Raw genomic sequence first — 20,374 nt, 5'->3', positions numbered from 1 at the left:
CCCACTCATAGAGGAGGAAACAGACTTGTTCAAGCACTAGGACAGCACCAGGGTCCCTGCTACAAACTTTCTAAGTGATAGATACCAAAAAAAAAAACCAAAAAACAAAAAAAAACCCAGAAGACAGCGATTTAAGCATTTACGTTCAAAATGTGATAGGAACTAATTACTTAAAAAGGCCTGGGTGTCTTCAATAAATAAAAGACACTATTTTGATAAAACCGAAGAGGTGAAATTTTAAAAGGCAGTTAATTTTATTTATTTATTTGGCAGTTAATTTTAAAAGATGAAAATAAAAACAAAATATCCATTAAAAGTGGTACAGCAGGTGCACATTTCTGCCTTTCAGGGGGAAAAATGTCTGTTTTCTTCTGAAATTGGTATTACTTCTCAGTTAATGGAGCTGAGAAGATGGCATTCAACTTGTCTAAGGATTAAAACATTACACTTTCTTCTAAATACAAATCTTTTGCTGATCACCAAACTCCAGAAACTGAGAAAAGTAATACTTTTCACTATTGTTTTAGCAGTGTGTCGTAGAAGCTGCTCCTATTGGGTATAACTGCCTTCTCCCTTTTACAGCCTTTCAAATTATTTCATCTTTTCAAATCATTCAAAATGAGTAGAAACAGGAACAGTAAGGAAAGAAAATCTGGGATGATAAAGTTCAGTATTTCACCCACTCCACCAAAACTAACAGATCCTTTGTATAACACTGCTCTAAATAATTTTCATGTGCCTATTCCTATTGGACGGGGGAATGAGAATACCAATCAATGTTCTTCTTTGGTCTAAGTCTCATCTAAGAAAAGAGTTTCAAATTCTAGCACGTGACAGGAAACAGAAAGGTATTACTACCCCGCAGCCCCCATTCCAAAATGTCCTGTCAGATTTTGCAGATAGAGTTAGAGAACTCTGAAAGGATCTGCTTGGTTTCCATTGGGAGAAAGGAAAGAGAAAGGGAATAAAGCAAAAACGTACCACTTGGAGAACAGTCCTAAATGATACCTCACATTTTTAAAGTACCGTAGTTTATAAGAGAACTTCACACATATTATCTCTTGGTGTTTACCTACCTGTGAGGTAGGGAAGAATATAGTTACTATCCTTACTTTGTAGGAAGAACAGAACAGACACTCAAAGAGGTTAGTGACTTGCCCAAAGTCAAGGGCTTAGTATTGACTTTGCTGGCACTACAGCCAGGTCTTCTTCTTCCAGTCTGGTGCCTGTTTTGTCCTTGCTAAGTGCTAATGCAATGCAGAAAAAGGAGGGCTTAGTGGTTTTCCAGTGTGTGACAGTCAACAATATTCTCTCATTCATACGAGAGAGAATGGTGTGTCTTAACTAAAAAGGCAGACTTTGGGGAGAAGCCCATTAATAATATATACACCTCTAAAAATATAAAACATTCTAAAAATTACTAGTAACAAACTAAGGGATTATTATCAAGGCCAACTCCTTTGAAGGAAAAGCACTGCAGCACTGACTTCTGTTAACAGAAGAGAACATTCCTATGGGCTTATACTCTTGTAGGGCAACCCCAGAAAAGTAAAGGCAGCACTCTGAGATTTTTGTCAATTAGTTTAATATATGTCCATAGGTAGTTCATATGAATGCTTAAATTACAAAATTAGCTGCCGTGGTCCAAATGTGTGGGACTTTAAGAAAGCTTTTATTAATCAAAAGATAGCTAAGCATATCAACTTTGATTTCTAAAATGTATTTTAAACTTTGTAAAACAAGGCTAATTCTAGAATTATACAGCATTAAGATAATTAAATCTTATGTAATTTTTGTTATTTTAATAACTTAATTTCATGAACTGTTAAAAAAAATATTACATTTGCATCTCCCAGTTTACACATTTGTGCATTAACTTAAGAGAAAAAAAAATCCATGTGAAGAGTTTCCATGCAGTTACAAAGGCAGCAGCACATACTGCTTTCACAGCAACTTGTTATTGCCTCAGAACACACCTGCACATAAAGCATCAACAAAAAAATATCCACCCACCCCTCTCCCACCAAAAACCCAACCTTTTCCCATCCCCAGCAAAAATTACCTGGTACAAGCAGTGACTTAAAAAATGCTTTCTTAGTAGGAAGCATTTATAAAATGCAGAGATCTGAACAAGCTAAATGCTCGTGCAGATAGATGGGCCTCTCCCCCAAGAGTCTCTTCCTCAAGAGGCAGAAAGAACTCTCAATAGTTTAGGAAAGCTCATTTTTAAAAGTGTATTTATGCATATTCATGGCTATTTCTTTGAAAGAATATACCCAGCCTCAACTGTGGAAGAAATAAAAGCAGAAGGAAAAGCAAAGGGACAAAGCCATAACACAGAGGATAGAGCTTCTCTACGAACATCCAATAGTTTGCAACAACCAAGAAGGAAAACCATGTAACCTCACATAGACCACTGATGTGATCCAGGTGAAGCAGTTAATTTTTCATGCATTTGTTACTCAAGGAAAACATACAAACACTTAAATACAGCATTCACATTGTCATTAGCTCGTGGTATCAGCTCAGGAAAACACTGTGCTCCTGTACTACCTATCCTTAGAATTTTCCATGTACATGTAAGTATCCTAAACCCTACAGATCGAACACTGTCATCAGCACCTCCCACCTACAAAACATACACTGAACTACATTATGCTTTGAGTCCCTGAAATTTCAATACCACATATAGTGTTCTAAATTTTACTTTTTTACAAGGTTAATGTACACACAGAAGAAAACACCAAGCAATGTTTATTGTGCAATTCCAATAGTTATTTGTGGAATCTTGGTTTAGAATCAGTCTTTAGAGCCTTTGCAACTACCCAGTTTAAACAAAAAGCAACATTATGTATCTATAAATTTCATGATATTTCTTTAAACATCAAAGCACTAAAAGCACTGATGATTCATGTTATAATTTTAAAAATATTTTAAAACTACACAGATCTCATATATTCCTTTTATAAAGTAATCAAAATAATTTGGTTATCTGGAAGAGAATTACTGAAACAGAGTCCTTCCATTGCACCTATAACCTCTGTAAAACTCCGAACCAAAAACAGAACAGATGATGAAATAAGGACTTCTTAGTCACTTGGAAGTGTTTGAACTTTAAGATGAGAAATAGACCAATATTTTTTATGTTTCTCGTGAATTCAGAGCTTACAGGTGGCATCAGGACTCCGGTCTCTGGGATGATTTTACATGGCTTTCACTTTGATTTGTTTCATTTTCATTTGCTTCTTCTCTAATTTCTTTTGCTCACGCCTCAAGGCAGCTTCCTAGAGAAAGAAAGGGAATCCAAACTAAGCTCTAAGCACAGACAAAAAGTCAAAACTAGAATACTGTCTATATTATTATAATTCAAAAACCTAGTCTGGTACCATAAATAACTTTCTAAAAGACAGTTATAAAAATTGCTAATATCTACATTGGTTAATGAAAATTAGCTTAAAATGAAGTAAAGGTAACAAACCTCAACTTAGAAACTCAATACTACATTTAAGCAACTTTATTATTCTGATTTTTCCTATACGCAGGAAACACTAACCCAACTTTCATCATAACATTTACATATATCTGCCAAGGATTTGTACTTCAGTTCAGAAAAGCTTAAGATCTTGTTTGTTTAGGCTATTAATTGTGCATCTCTTCTTATAAGCATAGATGTTAAACCTGAGCACAATACTTCAATGCATAATGTTAAAATTGGGAATTTTTATCATATTTTTATTTAGGAATTAGGAGGTTATGTTGAAAGAGAAAAAGAAGCTCCAAACACATTATTTTAGTGGCAAAAGTCACCGCTTATTATTACCTGTACCGAGGGAAGCCTTAGAGGCCAAGTCAAAGTATGACTTCGCTGTTGGTTATTAGTGGTCACATCTGATTAAAGATTATTTCAGCTGCAATCTCAAACTTAGTTTTTTTAGAGGTTTAGGGCAGAAACGTCCTGAGAAATATACTCCTCCACCAGAGGATGAAGAAGATACGGAATAGGAAAAACAGAAGCATGTAGTATATACAGTTATTGATAGCATAACAAATTATGTTTCAAAGGGTGATTTGTATATAGGTGGTTTGGGAACTATTGACTGTGTTAGGTTTCAACACTAGATAAGAAAAAAGTACCTATACAGCATGGAAGCCTGAATGTTTATCCATCCATAGCTGTGCTCTGTATAAGTACTCTGAAGAACTGAACCTTCATTAACACTGCTTTTATGGGAAAACAAACAAAATCAGATGACAAATGGTGAGAAAGGATAAACAGGAGGAGGCCTGCAGTGTCCTGGGCACTTCCCTCAAGGGCATTAGTGACACTCCTGCACCTGTGGTGCCATGCAGCAGGCTCACTGCTTCTTGGCAGCAGGTCTCCTCCACTTCTAAGGATTTTCTTCAGTTCTCGAGATTATTCTCGTTAGAATTCACATCTCCCAGAACTTTGTTCTCTTCTTTTTTTGACCAGCATTTACAAGGTTTAAAACTGTAGAGCTGGACTGTGGCATCTTACTTCACAAAAATGTGAGAACATGCTGGTGTTTCAAACATAACATACTATCGCCTAAAAAGCTCTTGAGTTTGAGATTCTGGTTATGTACAAAATAGAAAAATACAAACAAAAAATATTAGGATTCTCTAATTCTATAATCAAATTAAACATTTTATGAAACAAGATGCATTGGACCATGGGGCACATGTGCTGGCTTCTATTAAAATTCCTAATTTCTTTCTACTTCAGTTAAGTGTTTGGCTTGAAAGATGATAGTGGAACTTTCAAAATGGGATTGTGCTAGGGAAAGGATAATTTGTATCATTCTCCAGGATCACAGACTCAATCTAACCTGGTTTGAAAAGGATGGATTATTTATTCTTCTTAATGGTGCTATCAACTAAGTAATAATGTCCCAAGTGCAGAGAAAATGCTAAACTTTTAAGGCTGTACATTCCTACACCAAATTACCTTTACAGTCAATATGACATAATAGGCACCCTTCTAAATCCTAGTTTTACCATTAAGCAGGGTAAGAAAAGTCCGTCTTACCTCCAGCCTGCGCTGTTTCTCAGGATCTTCCTCGTTCATGATTCGCTCCTTCTCTGCCCTTTTCTTCTCCTCACGCCGAGACTGTGCAGCTTCCTGTCTTTGCACATGTGTCAGCTTCAAGAAGTTTTCTTCTACCCGAGCTCGGTTTTTATCTGCTTTCTGTTTGCCCTTTTCCCCAAGAAACAAGGCGTTTCAAAAGAAATCCATTTCAATCCAATAGAACCAAGTCCCTAGTATTCTCTTATAAAACTATTCCCATTTAGCACTTTCAGGTCAACTAGCAAACTAGCAAAGATAAAATCGCTGAAATCATTGCTCTCTGACTCCCCCGAGGGAAAAACAACAATAAAAAGTGCCAACTTATAATAAAGGCTGTGGGTCTTACTTCTCTGTTGAGTCGGAACTTTTTGGCTTTATCAATAGAATAAATCACCATGTTCATCAGGGGTAGCAAAGCCTCCATATCCTTTGGGTAAGTGTTACCTGAGCCAGGCACTGGAAAACAAAGCCATTTTCCTATTGAGTTAATGGCAGCATTAATACTTCTGGGTCACCCAATTCTTTTTATTTATGTGTTTATTTACTTATTTCTTCCTTTCTTTTTTTTTTTTGTATTAATAGACTCCCTTCTCCAAGTGTCCTAGGCAGCTAAAATGCAGCAGAAAATGTAAATTAAAATAAATAAAAGGATCTCCAATTGAAAAAACCCCCAAAGCAATAAGCAGGCAGGCATGGGGTTGGTTTTAATGTAGTTTTTTTATGGCTATCATTTAGGAAGGAATAATATACTCTCCTTAAGATCCTCTCACAGAAAATGAAAAACCCAGGCAAGACCACAGAACACTTACCATTAAATGTAAACAGTAGTGTCCTCTTAGTGTCAGGTAGCTTTAAAGGCTGACCTTCCCTGTCATAAAAGAAAGGCTATTTAGAAAGAACACAAGAAAGATACTTTCCATTCACGTATGTCACCCAATTCACTTAGATGAACAGATTCCTGCAGATAATCAGCACAACATCAGTTTGGCATCCCCAAGTTAAATATAATCTCAGAGCCTAAAGGAGTTTTACAGGTCCCCTGGTCCACTTGTCTTATCTGATAGATGCATTCCCAAGTGATCTTTATCCTATACTTGAACACCTCTGGTATGTTCCCTAGGCAGGATATATTCCTCCCACTTGGGGAGCCAGAAATGAGCCTGTATTTAAGTATGAGTCCCATATTTTAAGTAATATTTTTGCTTATTTTGATGGATTTTTATGTTTTATTTTCAACTCCTTACTCTATCTTCCTATAATGAAGCATCTTTATTTTTGAGTCAGGCTCAGAATAAATTTAGAATGATCTACTATAGCATATATAATTTAGTTCTGACTCACCAAAGACTCCTTTGTAATCTTTAACTATCAACCCTCCTCTCCTCCCCTCACACATAAAAGGCTCCATGAATGTTATAACGTGATACTTTGCCTATAATGTTGTTATTGAGTTGAGCAAGGCAAGGATGATGCAACACTATCCACAGGTAGAGGGACCTGAATCCTGAATAATTTTGACATAAAACTAAAATCCAGATTGGTTTTTAACTGTTCTTAACTCCACAGATTATGAGAGAGAAGCCCTTAACCAAAAATTTAGGTCAGAACCAATTCTACACCAAGGGTAAACTTAAGTATGCGCTCCTGAGATAGGATGTGATTTCAAACAACAAATTTAAGCTCTGAATATGAACATTCAAATAATATTACTCTAAAGCCAGAAACTCTGCACACTGAGAGCATCTGATAATATACTAGATAAGAATATAATCACCCAACTATTCAAAGAAGGAAGCCAGAAAAGGCCACGAAATAAAATGCAGAGATCTGCAATCAAACATAAATCAAAATCAATTAGTATCATAAATTAAAAAGGGGGGAAAAAGCTTTGACTACAAAGGACAAAGAGATTAGCAACTGCATTTTCTTAGTATCTGCCATTCTGTAGAAGTCTCATCTACCTCACTGAGTGGCTGGTGCATACATGCGGCGATCCACTGCAAACTGGGGGGCTTATTTGTTTGTTTCCTGTAGGTTTTCAATATCTTCATGACACATGCAGTCAAAGCAAAGGAAAACTCAGAATGCCTGTCATCAACTTCCCTCACTCATTTGGTAAGAAAAATTGCAGAAGCACCTTGCAGGTGCTTCAACACAGAAAGCTAGTGGGGACAGTTAATTTCAATATTTTTATCTCATACGTACTCTTGCATAATTTTTGGACCAGAGAACTGGTCTGAAAAATGAACGGATTCAATCTTGTCAGCATAGTGTGTAAGAAAGTGAACCATCTGAAATAAAGAAAAAAAAATTTTTTTAAAGTAGGGTTTGATGCATTTCCCTTTTTTCCATAAAGATATTCACTCCTTAATCCTCCTTGATTTTTCACAACAGCATTAAAATTAAAGCTTTTAAAAAATGAAATTTAAATAAGACAAGGGATCTCTCTATGATGAAACTAGCACCTTTCTTTAGTCACACCAACAATCAAATTTCTTCTTATTGAGCAGATGAAAATATATCTCAAAATAATGTTCTGAACAAGAATGAATGAAAACCTAAAATTATTTCAGGGGATTCTTCATAAACACATCACCTTTAACTTACATTAGAACTGTCTTTGAGCTACTCTATATTTTTATGATGCTAAGATGTGCTTGCTGTTACCACTCCATAACCAACAGAAAAAAATGGTTCTCTCTACGTTTCTCTTCTTCTACACTAACTGAAGCTGGGAAAAAATGGACTAAATGACATGGTGATAAGGATTAATGCTGTGGTCCTTTCACAAAAACTTGAAAGCCATAAGCAATCCTAGGAATAATTTGCTCTTGATTCAGAGAGAATTACTTGACTAATCAAACTGTCTCTTTTGACAAGTTAATCTGCTTAAAGAAGATATTTTAATGTTTATGTGGGAAAGGAATAGAGCAGTGTCATAAAATGAAGAACTTGTGCAGTGTGACTTTTAGGGGAAGTGCCCTGTAAGCTCTACAGTCTGCAAATGTATGTCTTCTATTGCATTTACCTTTGTATCCATCATTCCCTCTGTGACTTCTCCCATCTCTGACAGGATGGCCAAGGAGTCTGGCAGTCCATACTTTGCTCCAGACTTAGGTTTGTCACTACAAAACTCACTCTAGAGGAAGAAGTAATTGAAGGTAAGACATGATATTTTATTAGCACGAACTTATTTTTTCCTCAAGAGAGTATGTTCTGACCTATTTCAAAGTGGTGCTTAACAATTCAAGTGATACAGTTAATTATCCTATGCTATAAAGTTGAATGCCTATGTAATAAAGAGGAACAGTTCTACATGTATTTGAGTTGGAACAGTGAGACATACCAGGTCCTGCATCTCTTTCTGGAGTCGCACCAAGGCTTTCCGAGTGCCAACAGCAAATACATAGGTATCCATGTCTTCATCATTCATGGTTACTTTTATTTGCTTCAAAAACAACAACAACAACAAAACTCACCTGTTAGGTTCTGTGATAGGCAGAGTTCTATGATCACCCCCAAGAGTCCCACCCTCTGGTGTCTACATCCTCCCCTTGAATGTGAGAGGAATCTTTGAGTATGATGACTATCACTCCATGATTATTTTGTGTCATGTGGCAGAAGGCTGCTGATCAGATGACACTGAGTTAGTCAAAAGGGACTTTATCATTGTATGACCTAATCAAGTGAGCCCTCAAAAGGGACTGGGCCCTAGCTGAAGGAAAGAGTTGAACGGGGAATGGACTTATTCCAGAACGGGGCGGGGGGGGGGGGGAGGGACTATGTGGCTAAGACTTCAGAATGGCCCTTAGGAGCTGAATGGTTTCCAGTTGGCAACAATAAGAAAATGCGGACTTAAAACCATGGGGACCTGACTTCTGTCAATAACCTGAATGACCTTGAAAAGAGGAGCTCTCAAAATTCAAGTTGCTGAACACTTGGACTTGCTGGGAGGACAATGTACCCAGAGAGGGACTGGAAGCCCTCTGCATACCACCCCCACTCCCATACCTTGCCTCTCTTCCATTTGGCTATTTCTGAATTGTATCCTTTATAATAAGCCAGGAAATGTAAGTAAAATGTTTTCCTGAGTTCTAGAAGCCATTCTAGCAAATTACTGAACCCGAAAGAAGGGCCATGGGAACTCTTGATTTACAGCCAAGTAGTCTCAGAAGCACAAGACTTGCCTGGGACTTGCAAGTGGCATCTGAAGTGTGAGCAGTCTTATGGAACTGAGACCTTTAACTTGTGGAATCTGGCACTAACTACAAGTCAGATGTGAACTGAACTGAACTGTTGGGACACACAGCTGGTATCTCAACAACCAGAGAACTGGCTGTTCATGTTGGAAAACACCACAGATAAACAGTTTTTAATACACTGCATTGGACCAGGGAGATAAAGCTATAAAACTCAAGACTCTGGTAAGATAAAACATAGCACTATTTGTCATATTAACTATATCTTTAGATGTCTGGGTCAAAAATTATCAGTACGTAGAGGGAAGTGTTAAAGTAGGGAAATGTAGCAAAGACCCAGCAAGATGGCAGCTCGAAAAGGAAGGTTTTCTGCTCTTCCATCATTGAGCAGAAATTATATAAAACACCCTAAATAAAACCAAGAAGGGCTAAAAAATACAGAGAATCGTGTTTGTTGAGGCTGTTTGTCTTTGTAGAAAAAATAAGAGCTAAAACAATGGCTGACTCCAGAAAAGATACCAAATCTACCTCAAAAAGAATTGAAAATGATTAAAACAACACTCTAAAGAGTAATTTCCACCAAAGGATAGCTGAAGATGCATCAAAATTTCCTCCTTCCTACCTAATAAAATAGTATCTAGTAGGAGAAAGAATGACTTAACTGATGAGGCTTTAAAAATTAGTGGATTAAACCATCAGGGGCCATATTAAAAAAATTAAAATGAATAAAAGATATAGATTTACAACTAAAAATGAGACCTTTAAAATAATAACAATGAGTTTCAATCCAATGACATTTCAAAGTATCTAATCATATTTAATACAGTACTTTTTAACCAAATACTACTTTGTATTTTGACATATATGCAAACATCTCTTGTTCTTCTAGTTTATATAGAAGAGACTGTATATTTTTGTATATTTTGGTTTCTTGTAGCAGTGGGAGCCAGCACAATTATTTGTTGATTTGGCATTTCTAACAAAGGATACAATCTGCAGATTAACATGTTGATTTAAATAAAGGGAAGAAGGTATACCAGACAATAAGGTCCCCAGATCATGATCTGAACTCATTCAGCCCAAGACGTATTATTTGAAGCAAAAAATATTGAAGAAACCACACTATTGTCAAAGATAAAAGCATTCACAAGGCAGAGAGTAAGATGTGAGAGCAAACTGTGAGGACTGTTTTTCCCTCCATCATCCAGGCTGATTCAGCGAATTTACCTAGTGATAGAGTATTATCTCCTTCCCTACAAAAAGCACATGTTCCCTACTCTCTATGGTTGGTACACTAAGTAGAAGATAATCCATCAAAACAGAAAAGGGTCCATTTTTGACAAGGGACACAGTTGCTTGAAATTCAAACAGAATCCAGGCAAGGAACAGAATAAGCTCTAAGAAGATAAAAATTTAATATGTACAGAGAAAACCAGCAGGAAGAATACATACCACTTGATCACTCACTGGTCTCATCATCCGGGCCAGGACGTTCAGTAAGTCTTGTCTCTTGAGGAACTGAAAAAACAAGAGAATAGTTGCAACTTTTATTACTATAAAGAAAAGACCCTGAAGGGGGAATCGAATGTTTCAAGAAATACACTCTACATTTGCCAATTAGTAGAAAGATGATTTTTACATCTTATTTTTAGCCAAAAAAGAAAGGATGAGACAGTGAATTTGGATTTGGAATCATACTGGAAAACAATTAAGGAAGATATACATTGTACCGGAAATCCTGTACTTGCCCTCAGCTGGATAAGCATCCCTTCACAGCACACTCGACCAGAACACCACAGGTTGTAGATGTGCTCATTCTCCTGGTTCAACTTTCCTGTGCTTGTGGCTTCTTTGTTAGTTCCATCATCCCCTAGGGGTAAAACCACTTAATGTGATTTGCTGAAAATGTTGGCGCCTAATCACCACACTTCCTCCACTCTGACCCCCAAGTGATCATAGCTTTAAGGAAGCAATACTTTACTATCTTACAGACCTCTCCTTTGGACATACATTACAGTAGATGGTCATCATTCCTTTTAATACTCTTTACTGTTTCCATCAAAAAATTATGGACTCTAGGGGCGCCTGGCTAGTTTAGTTGGTAGAGCATGTAACTTGTGATCTCCGGGTTGTGAGTTCAAGCCCCACGTTGGGTGTAGTGATTACTTAAAAATGTAATCTTAAAAAAAAAAAAAAAAAAAAAATCACAGACTTATATTGATGATTAGCTTGGAATACAAGTTTCTCAAGTAGATACAAAATGGAGCAAAGTCAGTTTAAATGTCTCTGTCAAAGGTTAAAAAAAAAAATCCTATGCAGTGAATTAAAAATACCATTAATACAAAGTGTTCACCACTCCCTCCTGTGTCTCCTATGGATTAACTTTAACCAAGTTTGGTTTTCCAACAGCAACATGGTAATAGTGCTATTAAGAGTTGTATTTTAGATCTAGAAAGAGCTCAAATTCCAATAATTTCCTACCTTCATTTAATTCATTAAGTGTACAAAAGAAATTGTTCAACGTCACAAGGTAAAGGAGACCAATACACCAAATGAAAATACATAAGGAGAAGCAAAGGGCATTAAAGGCTGTTTATTTTTTTTCCTAATTTCCAAGTCAAAAAGTACTCTGAAATACTATGGTGCAGTGGAAAAAGCGAGCATGGACACTGAAAGCACGCCGACTAGGTTCTAATATCATGGTTGCAATTTAACAGCTTAGACAAATTTTAACATTTCTGGACTTTAGTTCCTCCTTAAGAAAACAGACACTATATCCAACTGACAGTGTTGTTACAAAGATTAAATAACAATGTATGCAAAGTACCTAACATAACATATAAACAGTCTGCTAAAGAGCTGAGCAGATGGACACTTGCTTACTAAAAGGAAACAGTGTGAAAGGCCAAACTGAAGTGAAGGTGAGGTGAATTCACCTTACTCCCTACAATGTACAAGTACAGGGCTTCCTCTAAGGTACTTTAGTGTATACCTTTTCAACGGATCTGAAACTAAAGTTCCCAGAACGTGAGGAAATTCTAAGCGATTTCTAATTTCTTAAGATGAAATGAAAGCATTTATCAAGCTACCTAAAATATTAAAATTCGTTGTTTTCAGCCAGACTTCTATCAACTTGTTTTAACAGCACTGATTATCTCATTCCAATCAGAAGAGATTAATCAATAACTGCTAACTAGCAATTATTGACTAATGAACAATTAGAAAATTATTTCATAAATGCAATTAATTCGGTACTTAAGATCTAATAAAAATGGGATCCTTCTTGAAAGAAAAAAAGCATCCTCTTCAGCAATCCATGAAAGCAGTTAGATGCTTATACTCAGGGGAATAAACAGCTCTTACCAGGTGGTGTTCAAGCATGCAGCTGGACTTGTATTAGCTTAACTTACCTACTAAGGTAAAGTTGCTCTCCAGAAGCTCTCTATGAGTGGTAAACCAGGCTTGAGCAAGGCGGCTGTTTTTATTCTTCCCAATGATATAATTCATGATGTAGGCGAGCAGACCAGTCACCATCAAAATTTCTAGATAATAACTCTCCCAACTGTTCTGGAGGTGTGCAGGAACCTAAAGATGAACAATCATTCCCTTTAATGTTGGCTGAGGTTGAAAGATAGAGACTAACTCATAGGATAAAGGAGAGTAAGAGAAGTGGATAATTTAGATAACTGTCACTGAATATGGTTATACTTTGAAAAATATGCCCATTTTGGTTTTCTAGGTCAGCTTTTGAAAAGATTCTTTAAGGAAATGTGAGGACAATCAATGGAATTGAAAGTTGGAAAGCCCTTTGTATTAAACTTGATTCTGAGTCCTACCCTCAAATAAACCCAGTTTCTAGTCTCTACATCATTCCTTGATAAATAAAACTAGGAGGGCTAGAATAAAAACATAGGGGTTGCTTCTCTAGGTGTGGAGTTTTATCAGAAGAATCGATGTCAAATTCTTGCTATTACTTCAACACCAGCTATATGTCATTAATTATATTTCTGGGATTAATAACAGCGAGATATTTTGTTGGTTAGTTTGGAATTCAGAATCCTGTATACCTACATCAACAATTGTTATTGGGTCTTTATTTTTGCTAGAAGAAGTATCTGGTTTGTCTTCATAACCTTCAAATTCTTCATCATCATATGGCTCACTCTCCGTATCTCCCTCCTACAAAAACAAGGAACAATCTGTTTTCCCCTACAAATGTGCCCAGCAATTTCATCTCATTTTTGTAGGCAATATTTGTAGAGGGAAACAGAACATATAAGCAGCAGCACAGAACACAGAAATATTCCACGTTTGTAACAAATGATAACTTTCCATGCATTTGAACTCTGATACAATTCCCACCCACACACAGTACCTATTCTCCAACCCTTCCAGCCAGGCTCTCCACAGAGAAGAAAAATACAATTCATTCTTCCATCAACATAAAAGATGGAACATACCACAAAACATCTAGTAGAGCTCCACCTACTGAACAAAAATGAAGACAGCAGAGAGTAAATATCTCCTTAGATCAGGGTGTTACTTTTAATGTCCAGGGAAAGTGCCAGTTACAGATCTTCCCATCCTTCCACTTTCCCAAGAAATCAAGAAAAAGAACCTCACCTGGGTATCTGCATCTTCAAAATCTCCTTCTTGGTTTTCATCCTGCCCTTCTAACTCCACAGTGGTCTCATCTTCATCATCTTCAGTTGTTATCACCCGTTGAGGAGATTCAGTAACAGAATCTTCTGTGACATCCTCAAATTCAGCAAAGTCATTATCATCATATTCTACTATGTCTTCCTCATCCTCAAAATCATCAAACTTGGCTTCAGAGACACTCCCAAACACCAAAAGGACAACACAGAAAGCAAGGAAAGCTTTCATTGCACCTAAAAATGAGTTAAAAAAAATAAACCAAAACCCTAAATGGACAGCCATTCTTCTATACATACCAATCAAATTTTATAGATAGTTAAAAAATAAATCTGTAACTCTCTCCTGCTTTTTAAAAATTTAATACAATTCATTTCAGATAGCATTTATATATAAAGAGCAATAGGTGTGAGGGTGAAGAGGTCTGGGATCTAGTCTGGACTCTGTCATTAGTTATCTGTGAAATCCTGGACAAGTCATTTAATTTCTTTAGCTTGGTTTCTTTTTTTATTATTGTTATTATTTTTTGTGGATCCTTTTTTTTTTTTTTAAGATTTTATTTATTTGTCAGAGAGCGCGTGCACAAGCAGGGGGAGCAGCAGGCAGAGGGAGAAGTAAGTTCCCCACTGAACACAGAGCCCCACGTGGGACTCAGTCCCAGGACCCTGGGATCATGACCCAAGCCGAAGGCAGACACTTAACCAACTGAGCCACCCAGGTGTCCCTTTAGGTTGGTTTCCATTAACACTGTTTATTCAATAAACATTTAGGAACTGGGAAGCAGTACAATGAAATAAGAACGAAATGCCAACTATTTATCTGTCAGCAGTGATACGTGAATAGAAAAGCTATTCGTCCTTAGATCATCTTTGTGTGTGGATAAGTGAACATCATCATCATCAAAGCAATGTTTAAGATACAAAAGTTCTAGGCCCTGTCCTAAAGGCTTTACAAAAAGCCACTAACTTAATCCTCGTAACAACCCTTTGAGAAAAGTAGCATTCACATCTCTGTTTCGCAGATAAGTAAAACGAAGCACAGAGATGTCAAGTAATACAAATACCAAGTGGCACAGAGCTATGATTTGATCCCAGTTATGCCTCCAGAATTCCTACTGTGAACCACTTCTCAAGCTGCTTCTCAAATGTAGGCCAGGGGCTGTGATTTCACATCACTTACTTAAAGTGATATTAGATATCAAAAGAACAGAATTGTTCCTAGTGTACCTGATGGAATTAAACACATCAGCATTTCACAGCTTTCTGAAAAGAACACTAGGTATTCCACCATCTCAACAAGTTTCTGAACCAACAAATACAACGAAATCAGATCTGTGACAAAAATGTGCCAACTGATATGAAAACATAGAAGACAATGAAATCATCTTACTAAACAGGAAAGGCTTTACCAAAAAAAGGAGACTATATGATCTAGAGTTTGAAGAGTAGTTAGATTTAAACCATCAAATCTATTTAGGCTGTATTTCTAGTCTTCCCCTCTCATCTAAACGCCAGCCCTATAGAACCAATTGTGTAACAGACATGTCCATTTTCATGCCCTACACACTTTTTCTGTGTAGGGTCAAATAATAAATATTTTAGGCTTTGTGTACAACATATTGTTCTCCATTACACGTTATTTTTTTTTTTTTAAAGATTTTATTTATTTATTTGACAGAAATAGAGACAGCCAGCGAGAGAGGGAACACAAGCAGGGGGAGTGGGAGAGGAAGAAGCAGGCTCATAGCAGAGGAGCCTGATGTGGGGCTCGATCCCATAACGCCAGGATCACGCCCTGAGCTGAAGGCAGACGCCCAACCGCTGTGCCACCCAGGCGCCCCACACGTTCTTCTTTTTTAAAACAACCCTTTAAAAATGTAAAAACCATTCTTAGTTCATAAGCTATACAAAGACAGTCTGTCTCTCAGGCTACAGTCCACTGACGACTGCCCTACAATCATCTCAAAATCAATAGGTACCTGAATTTCTCTATCTCTATGTTAATATCAATCCCATTTTACCAGTCTTACTTCTTGAGAAGAGCAAGATATCTAATTTCTCATTTTCTTTTACCTTTGATATCTAATCAGACATCAAATCCTGTTTCCTTCTTTGGTTCCCAAAGCCACCATGATAATCCAAGTTATCATGACCTGCTGAAGAATCACAGTGTTATCCTAAATGGTCTCCCCATCTCACCTCACTCCCTACTTCTCTTCCCAATAAACTATGTCGTCTTCCTAAAACATACCTTTTGTTACATAATTCAATAACCACGGAAGGCTAACCAATTCCTACAGAATATTACAAATTCTTCTGGCTTTTACTACTTTCCATAAGATGATCCTACCATCTCTAATCAAAGGTACCCTCACTGAACATATCACATCAAATACTATGCCAAGAGAAGGAAAATATATCATAAATTTGCATGATTCTTTAGCTTTAAGGATATGTGTTACTAATAGTATTACTTGTGATAGTAAAAATTTTGAAACAGTTGGGTTAAACTACGGGTACATAGAAAAAACAAATTTATTTTCTGTCCATTAAAAATTGTTACAAATGAAGTAAGAACCCCTGTTGTTTTAGAAGCAAATACACAAAAACGAAAAGGTTTAGAAGGATGTATATCTATATATAAGTAGTTATTTTGTATGGTAAGATAATGGTCATTTTGCCTTTACTTTTTAATTTTCCTATGATGTACTTTTGTAATAAGTTCTTTAAAAAAATAAAATAAGGGATGCTGGGGTGACTCAGTCGGTTAAGTATCTGCCTTCGGCTCAGGTCATGATCCCAGGGTCCTTGGATTGAGTCCCACATGGGGCTCCCTGCTCAGCGGGGAGCTTGCTTCCCCCTCTGCCTGGTGCTCCCCCTGCTTGTGCACGCGCATGCTCTCTGACAAATAAAATCTTTAAAAAAATAATTTAAAAATTAAATAAAAGCATGGTTTCTGTCCTCAAGAAGAGGTGCTGCTGACTATGGGATAGCACAGAGCCCTGAAATAACATATTTTAGAAGTTTGGTATAATGGAGCATTGGGTTTATAGACCCAGGAAATTAGGCTAGGAAGGCCAGCAGGAGCCAGATCATGATGATCCTTATTTAAATACCACACTAAGAGGCTGGATCAACTAAAGGGTTTAGGTAGGAGAATGGCACTATCAGATTTGCAATTTAACCCTGATTGCTCATACATAAGGGTGAATTGGGCTTCAGGTGAAATAGGGCATCTGAGGCAGGAAAAATGAAAAGTGGCTGAGATAGTCAGAAGAGATAAAACAAGATTGAACTGGCGTGCTATTGGGGATGAACTGGAAAACAACCTGACAGATATTAAGTATTATACTTGTCAGCATAAACTGACTAGATATAGGAATGTGGGAAAGGAAGATCTGGGTGATTCCAAGTTTTGGCTTGACTCATAGCTGAACAAAGTCATCCTTGAGATAAAGAATAAAGGAGGAAAAATGGGCGGGGAGAGGCAATAAATTAAATTTAGTACCTGTTGAAAAGTTTGGAGTGTTTTTAAGTAGTATGTTAGATGATTAACATTTATCTCTTGATTTCAAAAAATCCCTATAAAAAGGAATTATCACCTATTTTACAGAGGGGGAAAAGGAAGTAGTTTGAAATATAAGTCTGGAGTTCAGGACAGAAGCCGAAGATGGAAACAGAGATGGTGCTGGAACAGATGAGATCCCCAGGGAGTATTAAGAAGTAGGTTAAAAAAAACAAACACCAAAACTCTTGAAACAAATCATAACAGCTAAGAGGTGGGCATAATAGAAAGAACTGGAATCAGACACTAAGAAGGAATGATTAGAAAAAAAGAAGAGGGGTGCTTGGGTGGCTCAGTCAGTTAAGCGTCAGGTTCTCTGCTCAACGGGGAGCCTGCTTCTCCCTCTCCCTCTGCCTGCTTGTGCTGTCAAATAAATAAATAAAATCTTTTAAAAAATTTTTAAAAAGAGTAGATGTTAAAAAGTTCTCATCACAAGAAAAAAAATTAAAAAAAAAGAAGAGACTCTGGTCGAAGTGGTATCATAGAAGTCAAAGGAGAAGCATATTTCTAAGAGGGGAACAGAACTCAGTTTCAATTGCTGCAGAAAGTTCAAGCAAGATATGGGCCAGAAATTTCCAAATGCTTGTAATCATTATTGGCAACTGCAAGGAAGTGGTCAGGACGGAAGCGAGAATGCAGGAAGTTGAGAACTAACAGAGGTGAGTGGGTGGCAGAGGGAGTATGCACTATTCTTTCAAGGTGCTCTGGGATAGTGAATATTCTGTATCTCGTATTTACAACACTGTAAATTCTTAAAGGAATCAGTTCAATATCAAAGTTTATTGCCCAATACCTTGCAATCCATGGCTGCTCAAGAAATATACTTAAAATTAGGGGCACCTGGGTGGCTCAGTCGGTTAAGGGTCTGCCTTCTGCTCAGGTCATGGTCTCAGGGTCCTGGGCTCCCTGCTCAGCGGGGAGTCTGCTTCTCCCTCTGCCCCACCCCCTGCTTGTGCTCTCTCTCTAATAAATAAATAAATCTTAAAAAAAAAAAAGAAATATACTTACAATTGAACAAAATTCATAAAATTTGAAAGGCACAAATCACTTGAGAAATGCCATAAAGGACAGGCCAATCGCATATCCTTTCCAATATCTGATATTTGAGGTTAGCACTAGGGGACATTTTATGGAAGAACATAGCTGCCTTCTCAACACTAACCTTAAAGAGGTTTGTGATATGTCTTGAAACATCTCTAGTTCCTTTAATAATCTTTTATTATAGTTAAAAGTGGAAGAAATATGAAAAAGAGTAAGTACTTTGGTAGAGTTACATTTGGTTTAAAACATTAGCTCTACTATTTATGAGCTATATGATCTTGGACTAATTACTTAAAATTCCCTGTTCCCCACATGCAAAAAAGGGATACCTATTCCTATTTGCCTCATTAGGCTGTACTTGGTATTACAGGAGATATGTGCCTGGCATATAGAATTCAAGCCCTGTGCCTACGAACACCCTTTAGGATTTAAAAAAAAAAAAAATAACTTTCAGTGCTTCCCTTTCCAGATCTCAGTTTTACACTTTTTCAAATAGAAGCAAATAAGAATTAACATTGGCACAGGCAACTTGATCAACTGCCAAAAAGTCTGATCATTTCAAATTGAACTTCCACTTAGAATGTTCACACCACAGAAACATTTCTAAGATAACTCAGCACTGTAACAGGGCTTCTTCAAGGTTATTTAGGTTAGAATTATCCAAGCCACTTATATCTTGGCCTTCCTTCTAAGAAGTTTCTCTGCTGCACCTGTTATCTCATTTTTCTAAGGCACAACTCCCTGCCAGGCCACCCAGTCCTGAGAGTCCTGGGGCAGGAAATACAAACACTACCAAGTCTAGCTTGATTATCTCCTGCTAGCTCACTCGGTAGTCTCTGAGTAACTGGGTCTGGACTTAAAAACCTGAAGAGGAGTAAGTGGGGAAATCATTCCTTGTTGTCATTTTAGATTAGGCCTTTCTGACAACTTCCAGACTACCAGACTTCTGGAAAACATGTAGACATTCCCCTGTCTCCTTACACCCGTTGGATAAAAAACCGTCTTATGTCAGAAAACTTCAGAGAAGACTGACCACAGAGGTTGCTGTTTCTGTTAAGCCACTGGAGTCTAGTCTTTCCCACCATGGAGAATCAATTCATCCTAACGGTTATACTCCATTCTTCCTGTTGCACACTGTAAGCTTCCTGTAACTTTGCCCTTCTAGTTGGCATTTGCCCATAGTTCTGCGGGCAAGTTCTCAAAAAGCGTTCAAATCACCCCAACCCCGAAGACCAAGAGAAAATGGGCCTTGGGGTGGACGAAGTTTGTTTTCTGTTTTTAAGAAGGTCAGGAGAGGTGAGAAGGCGCTATCCATGTCACCCCGGGCGTGACTTAGGGGGGCTGGGTGTTAAACAGGACCCGTCTAGGCCACGCAACTTAAAGTCACCGCTCGGCCTGGCCCGGCCCCACCGACTAACGCGTCATGGCCCGTTTCGTACCTGTACTGCGGCTAGAACCCAGCCCAGCGCTCCTGCAGCCGCCGCTTCTCGGCCTGGCTGCCACCTAAGCGGTCACCGCGATTTTACTGCTTCCGATCCCTCTAGAACACAGCCGGACCAGGTAGCTCAGTCACGCTGAGCTACTCTTCACGTAGTCTCCGCCATCCGTTACGTAGAATGCGTGCGGACTGTCCGCGCCTGCGCGCGGGGGGGGGGGGGGGAGGAGGGGGCGGGATGCGCCCTCGGGAACCGCGCGAGACCTCCTCCTCCCCCGCCCAGCCGAGGCGAGGTGGGGCTGCTGGGAAAATTACATAATCCCGGCCCCTCGGCCGGAACTGTCCACGCCGATCCCAGCCCTCTCCACTAGGGTTCAGTCAAGTTGTCATCAT

General features: G+C 37.9%; 1 protein-coding gene across 2 annotated transcripts; it reads right to left on the bottom strand.

The window, feature by feature from the left end:
- Window positions 1-1,568: 1,568 nt before the first annotated feature.
- On the bottom strand, window positions 1,569-20,371 carry CCDC47 (coiled-coil domain containing 47). Of its 2 annotated transcripts, none has more exons than XM_026512491.4 (13): window positions 19,986-20,371; window positions 13,909-14,177; window positions 13,357-13,464; window positions 12,696-12,870; window positions 11,034-11,155; window positions 10,738-10,803; window positions 8,433-8,534; window positions 8,115-8,225; window positions 7,292-7,377; window positions 5,896-5,954; window positions 5,433-5,542; window positions 5,048-5,215; window positions 1,569-3,284 (listed from the first exon to the last, which is right to left on the bottom strand). In XM_026512491.4, exons 2-13 carry the CDS (start codon window positions 14,170-14,172, stop codon window positions 3,204-3,206), a joined length of 1,452 nt encoding a protein of 483 aa, XP_026368276.1. In that variant the 5' UTR covers window positions 14,173-14,177; window positions 19,986-20,371; the 3' UTR covers window positions 1,569-3,203. The 2 variants fall into 2 exon arrangements, with proteins under 2 accessions (XP_026368276.1, XP_026368275.1); XM_026512490.4 differs by having other exon boundaries at window positions 11,016-11,155; window positions 19,986-20,186.
- Between the last annotated feature and the right edge of the window lie 3 nt (window positions 20,372-20,374).

Source organism: Ursus arctos, unplaced genomic scaffold (assembly GCF_023065955.2).
Source record: "Ursus arctos isolate Adak ecotype North America unplaced genomic scaffold, UrsArc2.0 scaffold_24, whole genome shotgun sequence".
Classification (NCBI taxonomy): domain Eukaryota; kingdom Metazoa; phylum Chordata; class Mammalia; order Carnivora; family Ursidae; genus Ursus; species Ursus arctos.
Note: the sequence above shows the minus strand (reverse complement) of the source record. Positions and strands in the feature narration are given on the sequence as shown.